Genomic DNA, 12468 nt, shown 5'->3' with positions numbered 1-12468 from the left:
ACTTCATTTTTAACAGTACGTCAACATCGCGATTGAATAGAAAAAGCCTCAAGCTATAAAGGAGAGCTAGACGGAGTCCTGTTATTGTAGGGTTTATTTATATTGATATTTTAAAGAGTTAAGTGAAGAGTACGAAGAAGAGAGGAGAAACTTGTCTGTGCTTAGAGGAGAGAGACTTAAGTGGAATGAAGAATGAGGAAAATTTCCCATCACTTAATTCTTCAAACTCAGTTTGTCAAGTTAACTCTCATTAATTCTACAGTCTATTCGAATAAACATGAGTCAAGGTACTCTCCCCTTCATAAGTCTCGTTCTATTAATTCAACTCTACTGTTCATTTTTCGATCTCCGTAAAATTGTAGTATCATGATGACATATCACAATCACGTAATAGTATCTCAATACGTGTTAGACGATCAATGAACGTACGTTTATAAACTGGCACGATGGGTTGGATGGTGCACCCAACCCAACTCAACTCATTTATGAGTAAAAATATCGGGACTACCACTTGTTACAAAGTTGGTTGGGTAATTAAACAATCCCAGCCATAAAATACTAGTTTTTTTTTTTTTCATAGCTATAATAATTAATGAGTGGAAATTGGAAAATGTGGCCACATATTTTTGGCACTCAAAACACTGAAAGGAAAATGACTCCCCCGGATCCCGCGAGATGTACTAGGACTCTCAGTACTATATATTTAATTATTGGCAGGGAAGAATAATGATTAAAGAAGGTGCAAATGCAATGAGTGTAAAATAAAGGACAATAATGAAGGTTCGTTGGGACCTGAGAGAAGAAGAAAAGTAAGGAATGACGGGACCTGCTGTGAAATTATTACAGCAGGCCCTGCTGTCATAATTCTAGAGATTAAAAAAATTATTTTATTTTTAAAACATTATAAATGCGTAGTATTAGATCTAAAGAATCCAATAACATATTTAAAAAACAAATTTAACATGAAAAATACATAATAATTTTAAACCATCGGATATAAATTTAAAATTTTCGATGTTTCGATCGAGATGAATTTGATTTTTGTTTTGAATAAAAAATATATCATTGGATTCGTTAGACCGAACACTACACATATATGATTTTTTTTAAAAAAAAAAACAACATTTACCCCTTAAATGTGCTACATTAGGGTCTGTTGTAGTAAATATTAGCATCAAGAAAAAAAATTAAAGAAAAAGAGATAATATATGCATATATAGATTAATTAACATGTTAATGTTAGGATGAAAGGCATGTTGCCCTGATGGTGAGTCCGTTGTTTTGTTTGATTGTTGGTCCTCATTTCGAATCCTAGGGTATTGTATTCTTTTATTTAATTTTTGCTTATCAAAAAAAAAAAACATGTTAATGTTAGGAATCAACTCCTACCCCATAAATGATTAGAGATGGGCTTCCCCTCTTTGGAGGTCGTTTATTTTATTACTAGCAAAAAAGTCTTATATGGGTTGAAAAGTGGGTTTGCTTAATTGGTTGAAACTTTGAATCCAGTAGTATGTCAGCCGCCTCTGTTGCTGGTGCAAAACCTAACTTTCGAACTACCATTAATTGAATGCGATATTTGCGTCCAGATTCTTAATTTCAAAGATAGGCCACCGTGTATTTGTTTTTATTCACAGTATCGACGAATCTTTTACTTTCACCAACATTGATTGACAAGTTGCTAGACGTTTTTTTGTTTAGTTTTAATTCCTACTCCCTCTGTCTAATTTTTTTAATCCTTTTTTTATTTTAAACTGTCTCAAAATTAATGTCATTTTTATTTATTAATTAATAATTTTATTATTGTATTTTAAAATTAACTTTATAACTTTAATTTAACTTTGTTTCAAAAAAAAAGTATCATTATAATTAGGATACATTTGAAATAACATGATTATTTTGTGTAATTAAATTGTATTAAATAATATCTTCTTAAAATATTGGATTTTGAAATGATGATAAATAAATTGGGAGGGAGGGAGTAATAATTATAGAAATAAATAATGACAAACAAGACTTTATTTTTTTACTTCAACGATTCTATTCACATGGAAGGTCGAGGAAGGAGCCTAACCGATTATATTTTCAATACAAATAATGGACCGCATTCCCACGTCAACCAATGGCAAAAAGGGAAATAATAAAAAAAAAAGACCATGATGTTTTCCTTTTAAAAAAAATTTATCATGACAAACATGTCAAATATAATATTTTTAAGTTGCAAACTTACATACAAATATAATACAATCAGATGTACACTAGTGCTACGTACGTCTTATATGATATGAAATATAAGATTTTATGCTTTAATATGTTTTTTGGGTAGCATTTGGTTCTACAAAGAAGCATATAACTTGATTCAAAAGACCCAATTTAACCGTGGAAGTTATTGGAGATCTAAGTAACTCTATAACAGTCTTAAATTGCCCCCTTAATCTCACAATTGATAAAGTCACCCAATTTATCAACACAAAACAAAGGCCTTATATTTCTTGATCAATACAATCATCTAAACACTACATCAGAGTCACTCAAGCCAACGTATTTATTTTAAGTTTCACTAAATCTAACACTGAACAAAAAATGCATTGCTTCCATGGTCTATTTTGGGATATTTATTTCCCTTATGCTTTACATGTCCTTTTATGCTTTTGGAAGACAAATAGATATTTTTGTTGAAAAAGATAATATGATAACAGGGTAGTAACATTGAATTATCAAAGGATAGTTTATATGACATGTGAAGACTAAGATTCACATATTTGTCAAGCTTGAGATATGCTGTGAAGAAAAATGTGCTCAAGAGTCAAGACTTTGGGCAAACTAATCTGGCCCCAAGAATTATCGGTATTGCACATTATCACCGCCTAGTTCCTCATATGCATTGAATCAATTTTAGAGTCCACCATTGAAGAAACATGACCACAACATTACAAAGTCTTAAATTAGCAACAACACCTTAGCATTTTCACATTGCAAAGCATCATTTACATTTTCAAATAATATTTTCCACGTGGTAGGTAGACACAAAATGACACAAAATCTCTTTACTACGTGGCACAATAGAAATGTGGGAGAATTTTCTCTAAGCTTCAGCTATATATTATTGTATATAGATATATATAATAATATGTATGTTTTTCAACAGACAAAAATGACATATATTAATAAGGAAACATATTTAATTTGTGGGTTGCTAGCTTGAGTCGGGTAAAAATAGTTATCATAGGGATTCGAGCAATTGATATCTCAATTATCACAATTGTTGAGTTGTATGCACATGATTTTCATGTGTATCATGTGGGACATGTGAAGTCCACGAATTCAGTTGAATGATATGTGTCAAACTCAACAGTTGGGATACCTGAGATATAATTAGTGGCGGAGCCATGAATTTATCCGGGGGCAAATGTTGATGGGGGGTTTGAGGGCAGCAGTCGTGATAATTTTTTTTAGGGTTATATCATGAAAAGTGATCGAGAATAAATGAATATCTATATAGCCATTAAGTTACACATTACAAATTAAAACATAAAATGTTAAAGATAATAACAAAAATATTTAAGTTGTGCTAAATGATATTTCATTGCATAAAAATCATCAATAATCATGTATGAGTATGTATCATTCAATATTTATTCTCTTACATAAGTGTGTATCAATTAATAACTATAATTTATATATTAATCATACAAATTATATAGTTATTAGAAAAATATATGAATACATAACATATATATATATATATATATATATATATATATATATATATATATATTGTATAAAGAAATTTAAGGGACTAGTGAGGAGGAATACATGTAAGAAATATGTATTTTGTATATGAGATTACAACTGTCAGAAAAATAAAAAATTTAGGGGGGCCGTGGCCCACCTTTCGTTTATAATTAGTGCGGTGGGTCGATAGCTCGAGTCGGGTCAAAATGATATAATAACAAGTAACATCTTTGCATATAAAAAAAATAATAATAAAAAAAAAACAAAACAAGAAACATCTTTAATTCTTGTCTCGAGTCGGGTCAAAATGACATACTAACGAGGAAACATCTTTAATTAGTTATTGTATCGAGTGTCGAGAAGGGTCCAAAATGACATACGAAATAACTTAATAAGAAAACATTTTTAGTTATTTCCTCGTCAAAATGACACACTCCTATACTAGGAGCATTAATAAGGAAACATATTTGGGTCAAAAATTAACTTAGGGGTGCCGGGGCTCTGCTGTAATAAAGCAGGCCCCGCTGTAGTAACAATTTAAGACAAAAAAAAATTTATTTTATTTTTAAAAAAATTATAGATGTGTAGTTTATGGTCTAACGAATCCAATGATATATTTTTTGTTTAAAACAAAAATCATATGCTACATGAAAAATGCTTAACAATTTTAGACCGTCGGATATAAACTCAAAACATTCGATGTCTGGATCAAGATGAATTTGATTTTTATTTCAAACAAAAAATATATCGTTGGGTTCGTTGAATCATAAACTACACATTTATAATTTTTTCAAAATAAAATAAAAAAAATTTATCATCTAAATCACCTACAGCGGGGTCTATTGTAGTAAAAACTACAACGGACCCCTGCCACCCTTAACTTAGAGAGAGGAGAGGATGTCCATTTCTCAAAGCTATATGCTGATTTGTAGGGACACGAATGACGAAACCACTGATCATATAAGTCATACGCTCTCTTTCAAGTCATTATTTTAAAGGGGCACTCAACTTTTAGCACACATTTGACATTTGGTACATTAACTAAAATGTTCCAACCAAATTGGGTTTGAAAAATATGTTAGACCAGAAAATAATTAGTCGGTCAAAATAGTAGTCACTAGTTAAATAAATTTAAAGCCTAATGTTTACAAAAAAATTCAGAATAATATTCAATGTTTTGAAAAGTCAATTACAACCTTGAGCTATACTAAATTTTGATGATAATTATTGACCGTCAATTACTACATTTTATTATGCTAAAATTTGATGATAATATTGACCGTCAATTACAACATTTTATGATGCTAAAATTTGATGATACTATTGACCGTCAATTACAACATTTTATTATACTAAATTTTCATGATAATATTGACAGTCAATTACAACATTTTACTATCTTTAGTATATAAATTGATGTGTCTGTTCTTTGGGACTAAACCGTATGGACTCGGGAGGTTTTGAGTTTGATTCTCATTGAGAGCAATACCCTTGTGATCACGTGCTGGACCCAACATATCCCATCGTCTGGTAATAAAATTTTGTGCATGCCATCCTAACTGCTCTAATTTAGGTTCATATCGAATATCTAAATGACAAGATTATATGTTGTCCTTCTCCATTACCAAAAATAAAAATGTTAGGGATCCCAGTAAAAAACATCTCAGTCATCCCATTAGTGGATATTGTCCCTTGATTGATGTAAATGTAAGGGCCCACAAAACCTGATAATTGAACCAGAGAGTGACACGTCCACTACTGAAATAACTGAGATATTTTTTACTGAGATCCATATCACTTCTGTTTCAAAAAACATTTGATGTGTCTGCATGGCAAATTTGTAGTAATTCATGAAGTTAAATACGCGCGAGTATGTTGAAATTTTGAACTCGCCAGGAAAAGCCGAAAAGGCTCCGCACTTTTTTATTTTAGCCTTTTAGGCAGTAATAAAATACTTTTGACGCTTTGACCAATAGTTCATCGTGATAAAAGAAAAGGGCCCAAAATTGTTTTCTGAATTCTAAAATGGGCCACTGCCTTTGACTGTTGAACATTTGAACCTAAACCCCGTTTGAAGTAGCCCATCAGGCCCAAGTAGAATCCTTTGGATAATTTGGCAACCTATTAAGGAATATTGCTGAACTTTGTATTTAACGGCCCATTTTGCATTTCACTGATCAACAATTCCACAAGGGTTCCTGACGATTTAACGAATTGCATTTGTCAAATTGTCCATGGCTTCTCCTCCAGCTCTCTCGGATGACGGCATCAGTGTATTCTGGCACGAGGGGATGCTCAATCACGACGCGGGCTCCGGAGTGTTTGACACTGGACACGACCCCGGATTTCTCGATGTGCTAGAAAAGCACCCTGAGAACTCGGATAGAATCAGGAACATGGTATCCATCCTCAGACGAGGCCCCCTCTCTTCCCACATCTCATGGCATAGCGGCAGACTTGCTCTTATATCTGAACTTCACTCCTTCCATACACCAGGTACTACTATTTTTCTATCTACTCAGTTCATTGACACAGTATGTGATATGAACCCCTTTCAAACCTTAACCTAACAATGGCAGTATGTGATATGAACCCCTTTCAAACCTTAACCTAACAATGGAGGTGGTGGAACAAATAAGAAAAATTACAGAAAACAACAAATAAGGCAGAGACTTCATTTTCGTATCAATATCAAGCTGAGTACAAAATGGCTGCCCAAATCCTATTTAACCACCTGATTAACCGACTTAAGTCTAATTGGCCAATAACAGAGAAATACGTGTAATTACTAATTATAGTACTAAGTAACTACACTTATTCAGATTCCTATCAGTATTTAGCTCATACACCTGAAATTAGGGTTTGATTGGGGATGATATGATTGGAGACATGTAATCGCGGGTTGGAGATAGAATTTCAAACCGTCATTTGATTTACTGGTTAGGGTTTCTAGTTTGAGTTGTACACTCAGCATTAAAAATTAATTGAACACGGAGAATGGCAAATCCACTGTAGAAATTGCCCTTGAATGCTGTCAAAATTGGAATTTACCCGGATTAGGATGATATAATTGAAGCCTTGCTGTTCTGTTGGTTGCTGAGAATTGATGGTAGAATACCGGGAATTTGGACAAATATATTTGGTTGGAGTCGTAGCAACTACTAGCATTCTGATATCAATTTCTCAGCAGTCAAGCAGAATTAAACTGAGAAAGACATTAATTGTATTTGGAAGTGTTACGTTATTCTGAATTTCTGATATCATTTCAAATTTCCCCATCTCCAGAATACATAAATGAACTAATGGAAGCAGATAAGGAAGGGGGTAAAAAGGTTTGTTTAGGAACTTTCTTGAATCCTGGCTCATTGGTTGCTGCGCTTCTTGCCGCCGGTACCACACTATCTGCAATGAAGCATATACTTGATGGAGATGGAAAGATCGCCTATGCATTGGTCAGGCCTCCTGGTCACCATGCTCAACCTACTCAAGCGGATGGATACTGCTTCCTTAACAATGCAGGACTAGCTGTTCAGTTAGCTTTAGATTCTGGGTGCCAAAAAGCAGTGATTATTGACATTGATGTTCATTATGGAAATGGGACTGCTGAAGGGTTCTATCATTCCAACAAAGTTCTTACCATCTCCCTTCACATGAATCATGGTTCTTGGGGTCCATCCCATCCACAAAGTGGATCTATTGATGAGCTCGGTGAAAATGAGGGGCTTGGCTATAATTTAAATATACCTCTGCCTAATGGATCTGGTGACAAATGTTATGCATATGCCATGGCCGAGCTGGTTGTCCCAGCTGTTCAAAAGTTCGAACCTCATATGATAGTTTTGGTTGTTGGCCAAGATTCCAGTGCGGTAAGTTTATTTTTATAACTTCATGATATTGGAGATTTTCATTGGATGAGAATGAGGTGATATGAGGATTATTTGCTTATATAAACATAAAAAACTGGGATTCTGATGTGTGCTATGACTAATGTGAGTTGCTGATTTAAACTTTCTCGTGCTTTAGTTTGATCCAAATGGAAGACAATGCTTGACAATGGATGGTTATAGAAACATTGGGCGGGTGGTACGTGGTCTGGCAAATAGGCACAGTGGGGGCCGCCTTCTCATTGTTCAAGAAGGCGGATACCATATTACATACTCAGCATATTGTCTTCATGCAACTCTGGAAGGCGTACTCAACCTTCCACTTCCTATGTTATCTGACCCCATTGCCTATTACCCAGAGGATGAGGCCTTTGCGGTGGAAGTTATTGAATCCATCAAGAGGTATCAAAAGGACACTGTTCCATTTCTGAAAGAAGCTTAACTCACAGGTATTTGCTTTGATGTTCATTTTGAGTTTCTCTATGTATTCTTAATGTTAATAGAATTAATGAAATAGCTTACTGTGATCATAGAAAGATTATTGCGTCAGTTGAAGGGTTCTTTTAGAGTTTATTTTCTCTTTTTTGGTGGTAGTACTTGGATATGAAGTTTAAGCTGAACTAATTAATGGCTATGCTATGTCTGTTTTCCAGCAAACACATTCTATTTAGCAGTAACTGGGCCATTGTGTTTCAAATGATACTCGAAAGCCTCATACCTCTATTTTCTAACAGTCTAACAGTTGCTGACGAACAAACACATTCTATTTACGGCATTATATGCTTGTATGAATGCCTTATTGAGATGATTTCGTTAGATAGACAAGAACTATATTATGACTTGTTGAGCTTTTTCTGATTTTTCGTTGGGCAAGAAGCTTGCAGTTCCACTAGTTATGTTTAGAAACGATGATAAATAGCATGCCTATTGTAAATTTTAATCCATCAGCCCCTATAAATGATACACAAAAGGCAATCTCTGAGTTTTCAGAGCTCATCACACGCTTTTAATGCAAAACGACACATGCCCGAGTACATGCATCTGACTGGAAACACATTTTTCTTTGATATGATGAAAATAGTACTTCACAGAATCTCGTCTAGGATTGAGCATTACGGGGTGCATGGTGGATCTTCAAAGTCGCGCACTCGCGCTGGGAGTTTAGAAGATGCATTCAGTGGGATAGAAGGCATGCCCATGAAGCCAAATGAGGTTGTGATTAGCTGCTTGTAGTAATTGTAGGAATGTTGGGCTCGCTGAAAGGTTGACGAAGGCCCAGTTTGGTAAAACATATTGAAAGTAGCAGATATACTAGTAGAAACGGTGGTAGAAGAAATGCTGTACAATTTTAGTAGCAGATGTATTGTCTTAATGCTTATTAGTGTTTGGTTCAACATTTGATGGTAACATACATGTTGTGTAATATTATGTGACAAATTATGTGTAGGGATATTATGCATTTTAATTGTAACAAATACAAATAAATAGTAAAATAAATAATAAATAATTTATAAAATAAGTATAAATGATTAAAATTAACAGTTTTGATATTTTCAAAATTTTGAATAAATAAAAAAACAAAAAATATTATGAGGACGATGAAAAGTGGTTTCACAGTGGGAAGCCACCCCTTTGTTTGCAACCCTGTTTAAGATCATGATTTGGTTTAAAACCAAGCGGAAGACGATCAGGGTTAGGGCTTATGTTCAAATCAATGACCAAGTGAGGTTTAAGCTCAAGTCCACTCTTCGGATGGGTTTATTTTATGTAGAAGATGATGACAAGCAGGAGGCCTCCGCTGGTGAAGATGGCGCTGCATAGGCGGACTCATGAAGGTTCGCTGGAGATTGGACTCGCATAGGTATGGCGCTGGTAGAAGAAAAGGCAACGCTAAAAGAATTTGCGATTTCTATGAGAGACATGTGATAATGGGTAAAATGGGGATAACAATAAATATTGAGGACAGAATGGGAATATAACACAAAATGCTGAAAAAATTGTTCAAAATAGGAGCATTTTGAAAAGGCTTTAAAATGCTCGAGATATTGTCTCGGACTTTGTGTACGAAAAATGTTGTTTGGATAGGTGCTAACATTTATACTAGCAAATAGTATAAATGTTTGTAAAAAAACTTTACCAAACGGGCTCGAAGTATCTAGTTGAGTTGGACCTTGCTATGTGCTCCTCTCAAATTCCTATGCAACAGTTGGTAGGTGGGATAAAGCAAGCGACGTTAGGATGACGATGAAGGCCATTGGTATACAGAAGCAGCTTGGATTAAGTTCAATTGAGGTTGGTTACAACATTCATGAATTTATATCTAGCGATTAATCTCATATTGAGACTCTGAATAATTATGCAACAGTTGAGCTTCTACCATTTGACTTGAAATTATGTGGTTATACTTACTACTGATAGTGTTACAAAGGATAATATGTATATGACCACTGATGTTATATACTCATATGGCATGGCAGCTCAAGGTTAATTTATTGAATCTCTTGACTGGACATATATCTCTTTTGGTGTAATGAGTTGATTCTATTCCAATCCTCAAGTAGACCGTGACCCACAAATAGACATCCCCTGACTCTGACATTGTTTCGTCCTTTATACACAGTAGTAGTATCACTTCCCTGCTTCACAATGACGTTGGCAAGCGTATCATGAATCATGATACGATACAAAGTTAGTTCAGGCTGGTTGTACTTGCTCAAAAAGGTCCAATAATGCAGCTTCTGATAGTAAGCAATTGCGATAAGCCTGATTGTATATATATGAAAACATATATTATATATCTGCATTTCTATATCACAAACCGTACAAAAATAGAACACATCTTAGGTTCTTGGCTAGCCTCCCAAACAGAACAAAAGACTTAAAACCATATCTTCAATTAAGGAGAGATGGAACAAGCTGGCTAGCTGGCTAGGTTAGTGTTTCATCAAACTAAAACATTGTAAAAGAAAGCTTTTTTAGTAGATGGAGTAGATATATATTTCATGGAGTAGTTCGAGGTTTCTTGGGGCTGCTACCATTGTGGTGCAATGGGTCTGGACCAGTGGGCACCATCCTCAACTCCCTATTCAACAGATCCTGATCACTATTCTTAGTGCTATTCAATCCATTCACTGGTATCTTGAAGCCGGCTAGCAACTGCATGCATGAAAGAGACGAGAGTAAGTTGTTGTGGCGGTTCAGATAACCCAAAAAATTAATTATATGCAAAATAAACCTTTCTGCTTTCAATTTTCATGGGAGCTCTTCGAGCATAGAAGCACCCAGACACAACATTACAGCCTAAAAATACGAACAGAGGCAAAATTAACTCGCAAAACCATCAAATATAACAAGTAATTTAGCAAAACAGATCGAGGTTGCACAAACCATAAGTATCTTTCATGACCATGAAGGACAAGGCAACCATGGAGAATAATACGACGAAGGAAAACTTGGTTTTGAAAGCCATCTTAAGCAAGTAAATTTAGAAGGAGACGACAGTGATGAGCAAAATTAGTGCAAGAAGGCTTCCAATTTATAGAGGCAGTTGGAGCTCATGCACATGATTGCCTGTGCAGCCATTTTCTTGAGAAATGATTTAAGGACTTTTTATTATGTATCTATCTGTGTGGATAATAATAATAATAAAGGGATGTTTACTACGGCGACGTCTTGAGTGGACAGCCACTGCCTTGTCAACCTGTACATTCATTTTAATTCCCTCATCTGAGCTTGAATTTCTCATTTTCGTTTATTTATACCAACAAAATGACGTCGTATTGCTAGATACCATCATAGGCTCCGTTATTCTTCCTTTTGGTTCTTTTGATGTGGAATATTGACAATACTAACCCTTTCTCGGCTCCCTCTGTATCTGTCATTCTGTTCTGTATGACTCTCATCTGTTTTCTATCAGTACATAAGATAGATATTCTGACACAAATCAGAGATTCCTTTTACACTTACTGAGGAAGATAGAAGTTTCAACCGTCTGTATTAAGTAATGATGATGATGTTTATGAGACAGGTGACAGCCTCACTGCCAGTAGCTGCTACTAGGCAGGTTTGGAGAGAGAGACAGAAAGTTGACAAGGAGGAGATACAGAGAGAGACAGAGTGTGTATATCGTAAGAAAATATGAACAGCTGGGAATCATAATTGTAAAAATTTATGATGGGTTCTTAAACGGGGTTTAATTTGTATCATGAAGATTGAAGAGAGACTGATTGATTTGGTCTCCTTCCAATATCCTCTGCTTTGTATCAAAAAGTAGGAAGATGCTGTTGCAGCAAAAAGGAAAGACTTTCAAGCCTTCGAATCTGGCTGCTCAGTGTGCTCACCTCCACTGCCCATTAATCGAATCAAACAACAGCAATAATCAAAGCAGGATAGCTGTAAATGCAATGATCATCACTGTTTTATCAGCAAATAAATTGTGATGAACTAACTGCAATAAGATTTGGTGGCAATGACTTCACCCAGGTAAAGACAAATATTGCAAAGTAAAGATGAAATGGCACACAGGCCACCACCTCAACGAAACATCTCTAAAGCAGCCAATTAGGTTCATGGAAGTAAGAAAGTTCAGGTTTCCTCCTGGTCCAAATTGGCATGCCTTTCACCCACACCCTGTCCAGAAAGAATGAGCAAATTACAAACTCAATACGAAATTTGGTTTTCCTACCCATTACTGTCTTGATTTTTCGACAGGAATTTTCATTGTAGAAATAGACTAGCATCTTCAAAAGCACCTCTCTTTGCTTGCTCACCCTGTGGCTGTCAAGAACAAAGGCAACGACGAAAATTCTACTTCAAAAATATTACTACAAAAATTAATTTTTGCATTGAT

At 34.9% G+C, this 12468-nt stretch overlaps 1 protein-coding gene across 2 annotated transcripts; it reads left to right on the top strand.

Moving 5' to 3' along the window:
* The first annotated feature begins 5908 nt into the window (after positions 1-5908).
* Positions 5909-9069, top strand: LOC120001268 (histone deacetylase 8). 2 transcript variants are annotated; one of them, XM_038849510.1, is made up of 4 exons: positions 5909-6231; positions 7021-7601; positions 7759-8068; positions 8711-9069. In XM_038849510.1, the coding sequence occupies exons 1-3, from the start codon at positions 5970-5972 to the stop codon at positions 8059-8061; spliced, it is 1146 nt and encodes a 381-aa protein (XP_038705438.1). In that variant the 5' UTR covers positions 5909-5969; the 3' UTR covers positions 8062-8068; positions 8711-9069. The 2 variants fall into 2 exon arrangements, with proteins under 2 accessions (XP_038705438.1, XP_038705437.1); XM_038849509.1 differs by having other exon boundaries at positions 8701-9069.
* The last annotated feature ends 3399 nt before the right edge of the window (positions 9070-12468 follow it).

Source organism: Tripterygium wilfordii, chromosome 7 (genome assembly GCF_013401445.1).
Source record: "Tripterygium wilfordii isolate XIE 37 chromosome 7, ASM1340144v1, whole genome shotgun sequence".
Taxonomy (NCBI): Eukaryota; Viridiplantae; Streptophyta; class Magnoliopsida; order Celastrales; family Celastraceae; genus Tripterygium; species Tripterygium wilfordii.
This window is presented reverse-complemented; position numbering and strand designations above follow the sequence as displayed.

Coding starts and splice junctions, on each gene's coding strand:
- LOC120001268 (XM_038849510.1), top strand. CDS start 5,970: ATGGCTTCTCCTCCAGCTCTCTCGGATGACGGCATCAGTGTATTCTGG. Junction 6,232..7,020: donor TCACTCCTTCCATACACCAG/GTACTACTATTT, acceptor CCCCATCTCCAG/AATACATAAATGAACTAATG. Junction 7,602..7,758: donor TTGGCCAAGATTCCAGTGCG/GTAAGTTTATTT, acceptor CTCGTGCTTTAG/TTTGATCCAAATGGAAGACA.